The following is a 17,603-nucleotide window of genomic DNA, read 5'->3' as shown; positions in this document are numbered from 1 at the left end:
CAGACGGCTTTAAATAGCGTGAGGGTATTTTTAAAAAAAGTGTCCGTGTCCGACAGGAAACACGTGGCGGTCATTGTTTTGATCCGTCTTTCAAACTCACGACATGAAAACAAAGGATCCACCTGAAATGTTGCTCGACCGGTTGATAAAGTTCAGTAACTGTCAATCAAGCCTGTACAGTGATTTGTTGTTTGACATCTGTGTAACTAGTTCTTCTGCAGCCTTCAACAAAACCAGCACATGTGATATATAAATCTGTGTGAGCCGGATACATGAGGCACGTAAAGAAAAGGTTACGTTTACAAAATCTACAATATAAAAAAAAGGGGGAAACAACAATATCAAAGCACCAATTTAGTCTTTAAAGCAACTTTAAAGTAACTTTTACAGAGCAACAGCGCCATCTGCAGCCCAAAGTGGCGATTATTTCGGTAGGGCTTCCTGCATGAGCAACGATCACATGTAGGTGATTCTTTCTAAGTGGAACAACGTGAATACAACTCCTGCAGCAAATAGACATCTCACAGTTTTCATGCTCTTTTGTGTTTTCGCTAATAACCATCTATCAAACATATAATATCAATAAATCCTGGATACAAATGTCCTGAAGTCAGCAGAGAAAGTGAAACTAAAAAGAAGCTGCAGGCCTCGACAACAAGACAATGGCCGACAATAAAATCCACCAAGAACATAATACAGGCTTAAGTGGTATTTTCTACTGTTGTACATGATGCTGCTGCCCGGCCACCACATTCCTGTAGGGGAGATTTTTTACTTTTTCCTGTCCAAATAAGAGTTTATTATCTTGGAGAAAGGCGATTAACAGGTGTCACTTTATTATATTTTTTTATATGGAAGATGTCAAAGGACCAAGAATGGGGAATAAATAATGGGCACACAACATTTTTGATTAAGGAATAATTCAAGTAAAAAATGTACACAGTGATTTCATAAGTGTGTTTTGTATTTTAAGCAGCACAACAACTAAACACGTCTTGTAAAAAAAACCGACTGCATACAAAAAGCTTTTTTTCTTTTCATTTGTGTACTTTATTATTTAAACTGAGATAAAGACTTTTCATAATTTGCCACTTTCTAAAAATCTCCTAGCTAAACATTTTTGGCAAAAACAAAACAAAAACTTGCAAGTAATTTTGCTGACAAAGACAAACTGACAAAATATAACAAAACATTAACAGGAAACATAATAATTACAAAAAGTTACATTCAATTTTCAAGAGATGACGCCTGCTTCTCTTTAGGGAGGAGCAGCTGTGGGTCCCCCTGAGTTTGACTGTAAATGACCCACAGCGCTCCCCCTACATTATTTAAACTCAACATTACTGCAGTAGGAAGAACAAAGAGCCAGTCTGCTCATACACAGACGAGACTGTGTTTTATCCCTTTAAATTCACATGCTCGAACAGGAACACAACTCAAACATAACACCATTCCTGAAATGAAAGGCAACAGGACGACATCCTGGTTCCTCTCTGTGTTATTGTTATCTCAGTCTCACAGAAAATAAAGACAAAGTGTATTTCATCTGTACCTACAACGGAATATGAAACAATTAAAATCACTTCTGTATCTGTATAAGCTGCACGAGGCCCAACCAGAATCTCTACTCCACTACAGCTGTAGTTATTGTGGGGTAGGAGGACAGTATCTTATCCCAGGTAAAATACTTCACATCACATGGACATAGTGTTTTTGGTTCACAAACTAAGCATGAGTGTCGTTTTCAGATTCTGGATTGATGAACAACACAGATAATATGAATACATTACAGGGTTTGAGTTAGAATGGAAATGTGTATCCTCCTTTTCAAGATAACAATGATCCACTGTATCAAAAATCCATTTTATCTTGAAAAACAACCGATTTAAAAAAGAGCCAAACTTGATTTTGTGGAAATTAATGATTAAGAATCGCAGAGTATCGTTTTCCTCCTGCGTTCCTGGAGTACAACACATGATACAGTCGTAAAATGAGTAAGAGAACACTGGAATTGACAACATTTCACACAAAGGTAGGATGCTTTACAACGAATCTCTTGCCAATATACAACGGTGACCTTATAAAAAAAAAAAATCTTTGGTTTACATTGTTTGCTTTTTAAAAAAAGAAAGAAAGCTAAACTGATTGTGTCACATCTCAGCCCAAACGTTTCCTCTGATTGAATCCTCTGCAGAATCCTCTGATTAAAAATACAGCATTGTGAAAACACGCGTACATCCACTGACCTTTCTGAAATCTCTCATATGCAATACAATCATTAAAAACTGCAATCATTACCATTTGTGACATCGTAAAGGATAGTCTTTTTTAAAATAAAACATTAAATCTGAATAATAGAATCATATACTTCATAGATTGATTGTTTAAAATGTACTTTATATATAGCTCTAACCAGGAAATATCTCAAATACAAACTTTAATATCATCTTAATAATTTTGTTAAATTTTTTTTTCACTCATTCACAAGGTGAAAAATCAGTGGGTGCACATTTACACATGACTGCACTGCTGCAACACAGACTACTATCAATATAATATATTGTATTTAACGCTTATTATTTTGAGCTACAATGTACAGATGTCTGCTTGCAACAGTTTTCGAGGAACTCTGCGAGAGGATAATTTGGTTTGTGTGCATAAGATTGATTATTAATTGTCACTCCATCGTCATTAAGGGCCCGTGAATCCTGCTGGCACTTTCCCAGAGATTTAACCCGCAACTCTCTACTCTCATTTTGTCGCAGGTCAAGGCCACTAATGTGCAAGGCTTCGTTTGTGGAGCAGCACTTCAACTGATCTCCAAGGCCGCGTTTAAAATCTTTGGTCGAATGTTTTCTGATTATTTCACCACTCCTCAGTAACCTTCTGCCAGAGATTAGTTGAGAGACTAAAATAAACTTGGGTAGCAAACAACTCTTTGGGTAAATAGCGTCACAGTCACCGCTGCACATTGGCTGATAATATAAAACTACTTGGCAGTCAAGTGCTAATCTTTATCTACTCTACAGCAAAGCAAAAATACTACTTGGAACAAAACTACAATGTGTACTCGGTAGTACATATCTTCTAACAAAAATATAGATTTTTCATGGTGTTCATTCAATTCTTCACTTTCATCTCTGATTAAACACTTCCATTGCTTTTCTTTTGTAAAATCCTTCTTCATGTGATGCATCCTCATGTGGAGCATCTCCCTCAGAGAGATTAGGCTTTGGTTTCAGCCTCCGAGGGGCTTTTTCCACATTAAGGCCAATTGTAAAGCTTTTCTGTACCGGCATGCCGCTGTAAGCACTTCTGGTGTGAATTTTTACATGAACAAAAAGGAAGAAGTCAACAAACACGAGGGTCTGTTGTAAGAACAGACATTGTCGGACCTGAGGAGAAACTACAGAGGGGGATTCCATCTGGAGGGGGGGGGGGGCACACACAATATCTGAGATACATTCATTGCATATTCTATTAGGCAATTACACACTACAACAGTTTAGTACTGAGAAGATACCCTGTCAGTTCACCATGTAACACTACATGACTTTTCAAATGTACTAAACCTTGTTCCCTGAGTTTAGGAAACCAATGAGACAATAAAATAACTTGTTAAACGAGGTAGTATAAAACAGGAGTAGCAAGGGCAGCTGCACACTGACACACAGACATTCATCATTCCTTTCATTCCATTACTCAATAATGGACAAAATGAACACAAAAAAATATTAATACTGGCTCAGTACCTCAGCGACATCTGAGGAGATAAATAACAAACTGTTCATGTGTTTTACATCCTTCAGTCCACAGCACAGGTGGAGCGAGGAAGAAGCGGCAGTGCCCTCACCATCCAGTAAATCAGGACAAAGTAAGAGAAAAAGACAAAAACAGGATGACAATCAGAAAGAAAGTCACCAGGAAGTATAAAATGTGTTGGAGCTGAAGCCCGTCAAATAACGTAGGTATAAGTAGTTATTAAATATACATTGGAAAGTTTACCCGGAGGTAAACTGAGGTAGATAATCAGCGACAGGGACTCACTCTTCCCTTTCGCTCCAGTGATAAAACTCTCTTAAATAATGTCGGAAATGTCACTTTTCACATTTTGGACAATCTTCTTTTAACATTCATGGTGGGTGAGATTTTTCTTTTCAAAAACAAACAAGCACAAATTAAGAGAGAATAAAGAAAAAAATACATTCATTAAAAGGAAAAACAAAGACGTGAAAGAAGTCAAAATACCTTCACTGCCAACATTCTTTATAGTGTAAAAGGCCAACAATGGCATTTTTACACTATAACAAATGAGGAATAAGGTAAAGAAAAAAAAAGTCTCTCTACACCTGTCTCTCTCTTTCTCTCTCTCTCATACGGACATTCAAGCCTGTGGTAACTTCCAACAGGAAATAACTTCAGCGGTGTGACATCGATGAATTTTAGTCAAATCTGTCTGTGGCGGGCTGAGTTAGTCCCTTTTCTATTTCTTTGTGTTATTTTATTTTCTTGGTGACTACTACATTGTTGTATCATGTAGAATACCCCATGTCCCTAAAGGCCCAACTATCCCTTTAATATTTCTGTTATGGAGTGTAAATAAACAAAATGAATACCACTTCCTTTACACTCACTCTCTCTCTCACACACACACACACACACACACACACACACACACACACACACACACACACACACACACACACACACACACACACACACACACACACACACACACACACACACACACACAGCATTGCACACAAACTCACAGACATTCCTACAAACTTAGAGAGAAAGTGCAGATTGAGAACTGCCCTGAACCTCGTGGTGACAGCAGTCGTTATCAACAGACTTCATTAACTTCGGGTCGGCCTCCGACAGCTCGTTGGGTTCTTCAGCAGGGCCGCTGCAGTCTAAGCCTCCACTGTCCTCCGCTGTCAGAGATGGCGGGCGGCTGCTGGCACCAGATGACAGGTTGGTCATCTCTGTCTCGTCGTGAGAGTAGCGACCCGAGTCACCTGTTTCGTGGCTGCCCTCGCTGTTAGAGGATCCCTCTGTGTCGCCATGGTGTCCGAGCAGTGCCTGCAGGGTGCAGGGCTGGTCCGGAGAAACTAGCTCGTCCTCGTAGGTTAACATTGTGTTGCCTGACTGGTAGGTGACAGAGCCATGTCTCATATTCTGCAGCAAAGACAAAGTAACCAGTGTTTTTAGCTCATTGTTTAATGAAAGAGAGCTCATCTTCATTTTACACTACCCTTAAACTTAATATTTTCTGTAATCCATATTTATGTTTACTACTCAACAAATGTGTTTCCTTTCCTCTAAATCGTATTGCTTTTACATACACAACAACCTCAGTATCCTTCTGACTTCTTACTTGGTTCTTACTTACAGTGGAATCATAATCACCAATTAAGGAGCTCTCGAGCTCTTGTTAGCCTGAACTGATTTGTGTAGTACTTCGTCCTGAGAAGAGCACAACTTCCAACCACCTGAGGCTGAGGTTTGGGAGTCAGGCTTATATGAGACTCAATTGAAGGTAAGAGAATCCCTTATAGTTTACAACTGTGTTGTGGGAACTTTTCTCTACCAAACTACAAATGGCGGATGACAACTGAAACAGCAGGATTTATGATTGTTAATCTTACCTGTACTGCTTTACTGTCCTTCTTCACATTATTGCTGAAGGAGAACCATTTCTTTTTCATCTCAGCACTGGGCTGAACCGGACCAAGACAATTGATCATGAGGCTTGTTCCACCCTACAAGTAAAATACAGTGAATACGATTAAGTCATATCTGGTATGAACTATAAAATAATATGAAAGTGATATGACTTCGAGTGGCTTTACTACTCTTGCAACTACATTTGATGTGGTTCTGATAACTTCCACGACCAACATCTATTTTCCAAACATCTAATTTATACGAATACAATATGTTACTGTTATTTTGTTAACATAACTTATGTACGTTTTAATTACATGTTCCTGTAATAAGTGTTAAGTACCTTTGCATCAATGAAATGGTTCATCATTGGCACAGTCACATCAGCGTTCTCAACTTGTCCATCAGAGCCCAGCTGTCCTGCAGCCGAGGCCGATGTGCTCACACCTCCTCTGTAAGTTTTAGCAGCTAAAAATTTCCTGCAGGGAAACAAACATGACGTCATTACGGACTGAAAATTCTCCAGGAAACTGTTTTTTTTCTTTTGTTGTGTCCACACAAAGTTAAGTACCTGTTTTTGCCTCGGCAGACAAGAATGAAAGCGCATATGATGATGCAGATGAGAGCAATGCAGACACCCACAGTGATCCCTGTCATTGATTTTTGGTCCAGGTGGTAGAAGCCATCAGAAAAGCCTGCAAAGGATGAGGAAACACAGTCAGGTTATAGCGTATACATCATGATTACCATATATCAGTTTAAAAAAGAACCTTGAATAGTTTCCCATCATTAGATATCAAATGATTCAATCAGGACAGTGTTGACGGCACTAACCTGTGGATTGCCGAGGGTCAGAGGAGAGATCTGAAAACACTGTCAGCTCCACTGTGTGAGAGAATGGTCCATCACCCATGTGGTTGGATGCAGAAACTTTCACCAGGTAAACCTGACCAGGCTTCAGGTTCTCCAACAGCGCCATGGTGATAGTCCCTGTTGGTCAGATTTAACTCTGATGTTTAACTGCACATTGTGAAAATATTATTGAAACAGGGCTTTTATCTTCTTAACATTTACTTTTACTGGTGACTGCACCAGTAAAAGTGGTGTTTATTTTATCACATGCTACAGCACAGTGTTTAACTGTGTTTAGTGGTACTTTTTGAATCGGTAGTTCAACATTTTGAGACATTGGTTTATTTTTCTGTACACTCAATATAAAGCTGCAGCTAATTATTTGAGCTTTTCATAAAGATTGATAATACGGGGAATACAGCCAGCCTGACCCTGTCCAAAGGTGACAGGGGATCGTTCCCGTATCCAGTACCACCAAGTCTCTAAGCCACCAGGGTCCCAGAAGAGACTGAAGGGGGTTGGGTGTTCAGTGTGAGTTTATAGGGGGCTGGGCTGAGCTGGTTAGGCTTTGTGAACACTTTCACTTTTGACCCCTTTCCCAGTAAAAGGGAGAAAAACTACCTACTCTGACTTAAAAAAAAGAGCAAATATTAGAGGTTCTACTGTTTGTTTCTGAGAAAAATGTCTGCGTTACAAATACACAATTCCCACTTATACAAACGATACTGCACAACTATTCTCTAAGCATAAATTCTAAGACAAAAATGATAAGCGTCAATATGTTACTATATTTTTCTACAGACAACATTACAGGAAATTGTGAATCTTGTTTTAAAGTATGTAAGTACGACCCGAACATCTGCTGAAAATTATAAAGTGAAACTCAAAACATATTGTGCCACTGACTAATTATGGACACAGTGATGTCTGAACATAGAGTAACTAGCAACTCTCTACAGTTACATAGTAAATGGGGTTTCTCCACAGGGACAGAAGATCCAGCTTTTTACAGCAGCACAGAAAACACACAAGCTAAAATCTGTGGGGTGCATCTGGGAGAGAGAGTTGAAAGCTGCAATTTTTTGTATCACTTAGATTAACTCAGGATCGCATGCAAACAGATAAACATTGAAACAGAGAACTAGATGCATTCACCACTGCTGCACTTTGATAGGAATCTGTGGTCTTTGTGTGATCAGGGTCAATAAGTCTGAGCTTGACCAGTCATGGCACCATTCAGAGATCACAATGAACAGACATGGAGTGGATGATCAAATGAGTTACTGATTTCCAATGGACCATTTGTCTGGGACAGGATAGAGGCTTTGTGTCTGCGCCCTCCTCTGGACACCTGTATAATGTCTCTACTTCTCTTCCCACTTCCCTCCTTACCTTCTCTTTGCAGCACTTGCCACTCCCCGGCTATCCACGCGTTTCTGGAGGCGAACAGGATTGTGTAGTGTGTCACGGCGATGTTGGATTCATCTGGGGACTTCCATGAAACCAGCGCAGTGTCGTCCTCAATCAGAGTTACTTTCACGTTGGAAGGGGGGAGCATGGGAGCTGTGGAGGAAAAGAACAAGGTCATAAAATAAAATATCATATATACTACACACAAAGTGTCTTTTCAAAACTCCGACCAACTTTGTTTGTTCATGCAACAACAATAGTTAAAGAAGTACCATTTAAATAAATTTCTTTTACAATAATATTAAAAACAGCACCTCCATCTGTGGCGTAACACCTCAAAAGCACATAAGAACTTACTGAATGGTACAGAAGAGTATATACAGTAAATAATGTTTAGTGCTCACGTTCAGGGAAAGTGCTCTGATAGACCACAGGGCTCCAGGGGCTGGAGAGCTGATCAATGTGAAGGCGAATAGCAAATTCATACTTGGTGTTGGGCTCCAGATCTCGCACCAGGAGGCTCTGCTCATTCCTGCAGAAAAAAGACGGATCAGTTGACTTGAAACCTCTTTTTTTCATCAAACTAAGGTCAAAGCAGAAGTGTCTGAAAATATGTTCATCAGCTCCCCTGTAATAATGGCCAGCAGGTGGTGCTATGGAGCTGTGCTGACTGATAGAGGAGCATCAACACAGAGATACTGTTGAGCTGTGAGCTTCTCCACCCTACAGGTGTGAGGAAAGCATCTGTGCTGTTAAGTGTCATAAATAAACACTTTAGGTGATGTGATTCAGCTGAGTTTAGGCTGTGATGATGGACTACTGCTGAACAGTGAAATTACAGCTAAACTACGGTGTGAGCAACAAAGGGAAGCCATCATGCAGGACGTCACACAAAACCCAGTTACTAGTTATACATGTGGTTTCACTTTACAGTGACACCCTCCTCTACAGACAGGTTAGCAATGAACAGCAGTCACATGAATTTATCGTACTAATCAATAGTAAAGCTCATCAAGTGACCAGGAACAAACATCAATAGGATACAAATGGGCTAACATGTTGGACAAAACTTCATAATATATATAAATCAAACATGTTAAGTTCAGCTATTTGTTGAATTCTGCAAAATAGATTAATGCTGCTTTGAATGAATCGTAGCCATGTGTGTAGAAGATTTTCTTACGTCTGCAGGTAGAGCACCAGGGAGGCGTTCTGCAGATCCACAGGGTTGCAGCGGATGGTGTAGTTGACTGCATTGCCGGAGGTGAAGGCGGGTCTGCCCCAGTGCAGAAACATGGCTGTGGAACTGTTAGTCTTGGCGTACACGTTGTGTGGTGGAGGTGGAGGAGGCACCATTCGATCTCGAACAGCTGAGAGAAACATTATAATGTTATTTTATAATAATAACAACTTGTATAGCACTTATCTAAACAATGTTACAAAGTGCTTCACACAAACAATCCATGGCGAAATGAGGAATGAACTATAATAAAAGGTATTAAGTTCAGTTACATTTTAAGAGCCAAATAACATAAAAAGGTCAAGACCTTCAATTTATTGAGAGACCCAACAGTTCCCAGTTCCATGATCATATATACATGGTATGATCATGCTGCAGGCACACTGAAATAATATCTTCCCAGGTATTCTTTATGACTTACAGACACATCCAGGGGTGCTGATAGTCTGGTCCGCCTGGTAGCCATCTCCGATGAAATTGTAAGCCAGAAGTTTAACGTGGTACTTCTTCCTTGGATCTACATTTAGAAAAAGAGAGAAACCAAAATGTGTAAATAAATCACATCACAGAAACATGAAAAATTGCTTCTAGCCGTAAAATACTTAAGTCTACCATTTGTGGTGTCTCAGATCTGGACTTCGAGTAACTTGGATTTTGAACTTTGGTTTTTTTCTCACCATCACTCTGAATTCAGTGTAATAATTCAATACAGGCCTGATGCCTGGTGCCAGATGACAATGTGATTCTTTCGGCCAACAGGAAGCAGGGGTGCTACATGAAAGAGAGCTGGACTGTGTGGGTGTGGGGTCAGGGAGTGTTTTTTCCAGTTTGATGGTGTGGTGGGAACGAGAGGTGAGGCGGTGTGACAGATGCTCAGTGCCGTGAGTCCTTTGGTCAGTTTCTGCAGCACTCAGGGCAGCAAGAACACAAGAGCTCCTCCACGATCCATCACCCTGTCACCAGGTCTTTTCAGCACCAATAAGACGGACCATTCTCCAGCCCCAACAGGCCTGCTGGTCAGTGGTCACTCCTATTTAGGTCCAGAATCTGGGGGTTAAATCGACTGACAAAATCCCCTGAGAAGGACGTGGCTGATGGTCAACAGCAGTTCCAGGCCTCAGTGACCCTCAAGACCCTTTCCTAAATAGAAGCCATCTGACCAAATGTCCCTTTTAACTTTACAAGTTATATGTTGCATACAATATCAGTTGTGTAAGTCATACATGTTGAGTCTTGACAACATCTAACAAGTAATGTGTTTTGTGAAAGTGTTTTTAAATAAGAACTTTTCACAAATGAACACAAAATCTTATGCATATCACTAGTATTGTGTTCCTGCAAAAAACAAAAGACAAAAAGGCAAACTAACTAATGTTGCAGTATGAGAGATTTAGGAGGACGAGAAAAGAAGGAGACCACAGGAGATGAATGTGTGTCCAGGGAGGTTAAAGGAGTTTAGGAGGGGTGAAGTCGAGTTACTTCCACCCCCATGCAGCCCTGAGGAGTTTCACTGGAGCCAGACCAGGGCCAGCAGGTCAGGCCAAGATAAAACTTTGAAAGAATCTGGGGTCATGGGTGTGGAATATGAGATGAGCCTCTTTTTTTTGCATTTGGATTCTCGCTGCCTACAACTTAACAATTACTTGCAATTCGAATTAAGAGCTACAAGAAAAAACGTACACACTAATCTACAATATAAAGTGTATCATGAGTTGCTGGCAGAGTTATCTTTGCAGAATAGGTTAAATGTTAACTATGTTAAGACTGAACAAAGATATGATCTGCCTGAAAACGAGACACTTCTTTTTGCATGTGTCCACTTCTTAGATAGATAAATAGATGCAATAGATAAATAAATCCAGAAGGTAACTTTTCGTACAATGTCCAGTTTAGTATCTAGAGTTTCTGTGTAGTTTATTACGCCTGTCCACTTCTTAAGAGAGGAGCAGGCATGTATGCACCTCTACCCAGCCCCACATTACAATGGGCCTGCCATAATTATGCGAGAGAGGAGCTCTGAGAGGGGGGAAGCTGTGACATCTGGGCCATGACCTTTGACATGGAATCTTGGCAAGCTAAATCCTGCAAAAGGAGGGGTTACAGGGCTCTTTGAAAGGGGGAGGGTCAAGCTGAGGAAGTGAGTGGAAAAGCAGGGAAACGCCAAGAGTCAAAATAAAATGGCACTTAATAGTTGGTGACAGTGTCCTGATAAGAGAAAACACAGCGGACAGGTTTGTTTTTCACCCACAGTGGAGGAGACACCTGAAGCTCAACAATGTGTTGGGACCACAAACACTCTTTATTACATCCTGTGGCCTCCACAAACAATGGCATTATATGAAACCCCTAGGATGTTACTTATCCATCCATGACATAACATAACATACCAACTGCACATAATGGCTGCTTAGTTTGACTTCTTTTTTTCATTTTGTTTGTGAAATGTCAAAAGCCCAACTTCTCAGAGCTAAAGTTAATGTTTTCAACTGCCATGTTTTGTAATTTTACAATGATATGGAAAATAGAAAAAAGCATTAAAAAATCCTCATAGTTAAAAAGCTGGAAAGGCTACAATTTGCTGCTTCACGACAAAATTTACAACATATAAATAAAAATATATATGAATGTAGCTGCATTCGTACACATTATATTCTTAGAGCGCTGCATTCTGATTTAGATGCCATTCCTCGAGTAAAGATATTTTCCTGTCCTACCCACTGGGAAAGATCTCACATGACCTGACTCCCATAAATTATGTTGTTGCATTAAAGGGCATTTTTTTGCCATTTGTGGTCCCCCCCATTTTTTTTTTTACAACCAAAATGCAGATCCTGTTGGTTTTGTTCAGCCCTGTGAAAGGCCCCCCAGGCCTCACGCAGTAAGCCAGGCCTGAACAGAGGCCATAAATGTCCACTCCTGTATGAACCCTCACACCAGCATCTATCATCTCTCTCTCACCCCCCCCACCCCTCTGTTTTGTCTTTACTCATACAAATCAACGCACACATGTGCACACAAACACACAAGCATGTTAAACACCAACAAAACTTAAAATAATGGCTAGAATACAAAACTAGTTTTCCAACTAGCTTTGTATTGACTTTGTTTTGACTCATGTTTGAAGAAAGGATTGGAGAAGATGCAACATGGCCTGCAGCTGTGAGATAAATCTACAGTTGTGCACAAAGCGTTGCCTGGTGACGACAGGTATGAGAGGTACTCAATCCATGAATACGGCTAACCGTCCTTCTCATGGACCAAGCAGAGAATACACACAGGAGGAAAGGTCACATCACTGTGTCATTTATACCCAACCAGAGCCCCTCACACACATTCCTCTCGCTCAGGGTGGGCTTTCATTCACTTGGGTCATCATAAGTGATAATTCAACGGCCAGCTCGGAGCATCTTCTGTGCAGCAGTGCACAGAGCTGAATCAACTGTATCCAGTTTTGCCACAGCTGATAGTTCAGAAATCAATGTTATTGGCAAAGACAGGATGGCTGCTGTGTACAACATGACGCTGATTATAGGAAATGCAATTTACAGTACAAGCAGATTTAATTAGCAGAGATCAGCCGCTGAGAAAAAACCACATTCAGCATTCATGTGTCTTGAGGACATAAAATCTGGACTTTTGCATTACAGCATGTGTAGCTTTAAATCTTCAATATGCAGTTAAAAAAATACAGCATCAGAATTTATCTGCAAAAAAATAGTTTAATATAAAAGGCACAATATTCTCGCATAGAAGCGAAGATAACCTAAATACTTTGTATTGATTGAAGCATAAAAGTGGCAGAAGCAACATCTACATAAATTATAAAAAAACAAAGTTCCCTGTTCCCTTTAATTCAGGCCATTTGCTAATTTGGGAGCCAACATTATTTGATGTCATTGTTTGATAGAGGTCTAAAATACATATTTCCTTATGCATTATTGGATAGGATACAGGGGTTTCCACAGTAGTTGTAATACTAATATGCTCCACACTGGTGGAAAAGATTACCACAAGATTTAAGGTGAGCACTATAAAGGTGCTTTTTGTAAGTTTTCTCTGCCACAGAATTTGCCATGAGCATCAGCCACGATTGCATTTACAAGAGAAGAGGTAGTAAGGTGTTTTCTGAGCAGAGCTACTTTGCTACTTGTTCAGGGCAGACTGGACCCTACAGGGACTCTGCTGGAAAGCAAAGGGACAGGCAAGGCTAGCTGGTTAGCATGGTAATGAGTTGGAACAAAAAAAGATTTTCCATTGGCTGTTAATGCAAACACTGGCTGTGTAGCTATAACAAAAACTTACATATAAATTTATAAAGTGAGATTAGGCAACTTTTCCTCTTGTAAGCAAATATATATGCTCAGTTGTGATTAATATGCTCAACTCAGTACACTTTATCATTGAGTGAGTCCACTGACTTTATGACTCCACTCCATTTGTGCGACTGTCAGATCAAATTTTTTTATTTAGCATGGAATAATATCAGGGCTGCTTATAAATCTATATACCCATTTACATTTACATTTGTTGTATTCAGTTTTTTTAAAGTTTGCTTTCATTTTAAAATCTAGAAGTTTTAAAGCACAACTTCCTCTCATATACATCAACAATTTGTCGTCCCTTCCATTGATGGTATAGGTACAGTAGTCTTGAAGAAATAAGTAATAATTGGTAATTGGCCTCAAAGCTAATTAGTCAGATTCCTCCGCATAGTGAAGCCTTCTCTGCTGCAGGAAGTGTGTCCTCACAGGAGGTCAGATGCTTCACCTTACACCCCTCTCCTCGTGCAGAGCGCTGCGGCTAATTCGTGAGACAGAAATCTATGAAAAGTAAAACATTGAGCTCACAAGACACCGTCAGTGTTTGGCCTACAGCTTCGTTGGTGACAGGCTGTATTTCCTTAAAGTCTTGGCTAATAAACTCTCTCCGTGGCTTTCAAAGACGAACACAATGAGAGTCTTTGATGTCAATGCTCCTCCAGCAATACATGCTCACAGCAGTCATAAAACACATAATAAATCTGCCTCCACAAAACAGCTTCCCTCTCTTCAAAACACAGCCACGCAAAGCTCCTTTATCAAAGAGGAACAAAAAGATCATTCTTTTTATCCGACTGAAGCTCTATTTTTGTTGTTTGATGCTAATCTTACTGATCGGCTTAATATTTATCTTCAGCAGTGACTGCAGCTTCCTCTTCCTCTTATTCAATAGTCAAAGTGATCTCATTAAGCAAGAAACAGCCTGAGGGGAAAACTCAAAAATATTCTAAAAATATGTCATAACCATTATGACAATAAAATTAACTTTAAATTAATTCACTTATTATTCAATCTCATAATGTAAATATTAAAGTGAGTAGTAAATGCATGTTTCATGGTAAGTGTTTTCTGGCATTAACATAATTCGTAGTTCTGTTTAAATCATTAAACTAAATAACTAACCAAACGCCTGCAGGAGTTAGAGTTGACACCTACAGTAATTTAAAGTTCCTCCTCGTCTTTCTTTCTCTCTTTCTGATCCTGATCCAGCACTGAGCCTCCTGATTTACAAGTCAGCTGCTGACCACCTGGTTGACCCCCTCTGGCCACAGATGGTCAGTTGTCCACTTCTTTGGCCTGAGCCCCCCCTCCTTCCTCTTTCAAATGAAAAAAAGGTCAAAATGAATCTGACCTAAAGGCCACTAAGGCTGTGATATCCACAAACACCATCCAGCAGCTGATGAAAAGACACACACACACACTGAAACTCCACACAGAGGTTGGGAGGTCATGGAAGTGGGATGTGATGCTCTTCTGTTCCACACTTCGTCAACCTCTGCTCAGCACATGACAGGACTTGGGCTAATTAATCACTCATGAGTTTGGCTGACAATAGATGCAGCTTTGAAAGACATTCGTCCACCATGAACTTTACACTTAAGACTTTTTGAATGTGAATAATGTAGTTGACATGCAATTCAAAATCTTTGGATTGTCTTGGAGTAATTTGTAGGAATATATGGGTGCATACTTAAATCCTTCCATGTTTTTTTGTGTTTTGTATCGTGTACATGTGTTCTTCTTTTTATATATATGAACAATGATTCTTCAGCTGGCTAATGACCAAATATAACCACTAATTACTAACATCTACATTCATTAAATGCAACCACTTATCCTCATAAGGTCAATAATTACCCTAATTAAAGTTGGAGAACTATAATTTCTGTCACTGTACTGTTCTCTTCAGTACACCGGGCAATATTGATAAGAATATGTACCTTAAACGTTTATACCTAATAGACAAAAAAACAAACAATCAAACAATAACCTAAAGATATTGCTTTAAGTTGCATGTTCCTATCAGTAGTGCCTGTGTATGATGTGAAGAAAAGTGAGGAAGTTATCTAGCTTTAATTAGCGTAAGGTGTATAAGATGAATGTATAAAATCTAGATGTAAGTCTATGCAGCAGAATGCATCAAAATCCAACTAAATCAGAAACATGTGGCATTAATAGGAAGCTTGTGTCACATGTTATTGAGTGATGGTGTATGTTCACATGAAAACCATGAAATTACTGTCTATAATATCCTGCCTACACAATGTACAGGTAGCACAGAAGCAGGAGGATCTCAAATGATCTGAAACCAAACTCACCAAGGCCTCCGATGGTGTGTGTATTATCTGAGGCGCGCAGCTGAACTGGTGTGTTCTCCGGCTGGCTCTCCTCATGATAGAAGAGTCTGTAGCCCTGCACACTGACTGAGTTTCTGTTCGTCAACTGCCAGCGCACCACGATAGTGGTGCAGTTCAAAGGCTCCAAATGCAGCTCGGGAGCCAGAGGTACTATAGAAATAAAAGAAAACATACATTTTTGTTTTTAGTGATTACTATTTAAATGGGTTTACAATCCTACACTGAAACAAGTTATTTCAGTTTCATGATAATAAAAACACTGGATAAACAGCCATGTGATCAAAATATAGAGTCAAACCATATATTTCATCATCATTTTCATACTGTGCCACATGAAATTATATTAATATCCTTCATACACACTGTCATTGCTATTTATACCACATGACTGAAATTTTTCAGGAACAGGAAGTTGTTCCTAGAAAATTAGAAACTGTTAATGTGATGGACAGGCCCCTGACCAGCTTTTCCTTTGAAAAGTGAAACTACCAGCTGTTTCACACTCAGTGCACACCAGAGGCAACAGCTCTAATAGTCAAGGGAGTGATTTCACACGTTTTTCCTTTAGGAATGAGGGGAATGAAGTTTACCGAAAGAGGACTTCTGTCCTGAGTTTAGATTGGAGACAGGGGGCAACAGAGATGGGCAGGAAAAACAAATCCACCCTTCCCCCCACCACAGAGCTTCAGATGTAGCTCTAAATAGCCAAATACTCTTTCCCACCCGGAGGCCTGAGCGGTTCCCTTTATGACCCATGACTGAAGCCCTCCAGTGTTACTGACAGTGGAAGGCAAAGGTCACAGAGTAACAAACGCAATGCCTTAACAAGATTATTTGAGCAAGCTCTTCTCTTGGTTTCTGTCTGTTTTGTTGCAAGAGTTTAGTGACAATTCCTCTTTTTAGGTCAAATTCTTCAATGTGTACATGAGAATATTTTTCCTTCATTTTTTTAAATCACAGACTTTTATATCAGAAATCGTTAAGACCGTTCCTAATGCTGTACCTCGTGCACTGGACGCCTTGGGAGTGCGGTGGGATGTCCAGGCCGACTGCTCACCAAACCCTATGCTGGTGGCAGCATTGATACGCAGAAGGTAGATGGTGTCAGGCTGCAGGTTTTCCAGTAGATGATTGGTCTTCTCTCCAGGTAGCTCTATCTGTGAGACTGTATTCTCAGCACTGGTGCGATAGGACAAACGATAGGCAGAGACTCGGCCGCGGCTCAGCTTGTCTGGAAGAGGCTGCCAAGACACCTGGATGTCTGTGGGGCTGCGGCTGGTGAGGCTGAGCTCAGGGGCTCGGAGGGGAACTGCGGACAGAGAAAACAAGAATGATTTGACTGAAAGCAGTTTTGTATCACGCAGTAAAACTAAGATGATTGACCTACTGCTACACAAAAAATAAATCATATTAGGGAGCTACAGTTAAAATATGAAAAATATCACCTTTGTTCAGATTTATAACATACTGCTCCAGTTCAAATTAAAGAAGTTAAGATACTAACAAAGTTGGGCAATGACAAGGTACTTGGCGTGGCACAGAATAATTTTGTAAGCCATTTATACCTGATCCATTAATATCACTGGCTTTATTAGTACATTGTGGAAAACCTTAGAAATCCATGAATCAACGTTTCATGGCTTGTTTGAATCAATATGATAAATTACTTTGACTGATCAAGTATCAAATTGGATGGAGTAGTCAAAACAGACATTCCTGTCTGGTTTTATTATCCATCAACCGATTTTCAGTCCA

General features: G+C 39.9%; 1 protein-coding gene across 1 annotated transcript in view; it reads right to left on the bottom strand.

Annotated features, from left to right (window-relative positions):
• Nucleotides 1-1,093: 1,093 nt before the first annotated feature.
• prtga (protogenin homolog a (Gallus gallus)) overlaps nucleotides 1,094-17,603 on the bottom strand; it is a 31,659-nt gene continuing 15,149 nt past the window's right edge. Inside the window, exons 9-19 of the mRNA XM_035155931.2 lie at nucleotides 16,852-17,157; nucleotides 15,810-15,998; nucleotides 9,594-9,689; nucleotides 9,116-9,302; nucleotides 8,337-8,464; nucleotides 7,915-8,085; nucleotides 6,505-6,660; nucleotides 6,242-6,365; nucleotides 6,014-6,149; nucleotides 5,652-5,765; nucleotides 1,094-5,181 (exon numbers count right to left, since the gene is read on the bottom strand). Coding sequence (XP_035011822.1) covers nucleotides 4,789-5,181; nucleotides 5,652-5,765; nucleotides 6,014-6,149; nucleotides 6,242-6,365; nucleotides 6,505-6,660; nucleotides 7,915-8,085; nucleotides 8,337-8,464; nucleotides 9,116-9,302; nucleotides 9,594-9,689; nucleotides 15,810-15,998; nucleotides 16,852-17,157 — 2,000 coding nt within the window. The 3' untranslated portion in view covers nucleotides 1,094-4,788. The remainder of the gene's footprint in view (nucleotides 5,182-5,651; nucleotides 5,766-6,013; nucleotides 6,150-6,241; nucleotides 6,366-6,504; nucleotides 6,661-7,914; nucleotides 8,086-8,336; nucleotides 8,465-9,115; nucleotides 9,303-9,593; nucleotides 9,690-15,809; nucleotides 15,999-16,851; nucleotides 17,158-17,603) is intronic.

Source organism: Hippoglossus stenolepis, chromosome 1 (assembly GCF_022539355.2).
Source record: "Hippoglossus stenolepis isolate QCI-W04-F060 chromosome 1, HSTE1.2, whole genome shotgun sequence".
Taxonomy (NCBI): domain Eukaryota; kingdom Metazoa; phylum Chordata; class Actinopteri; order Pleuronectiformes; family Pleuronectidae; genus Hippoglossus; species Hippoglossus stenolepis.
This window is presented reverse-complemented; position numbering and strand designations above follow the sequence as displayed.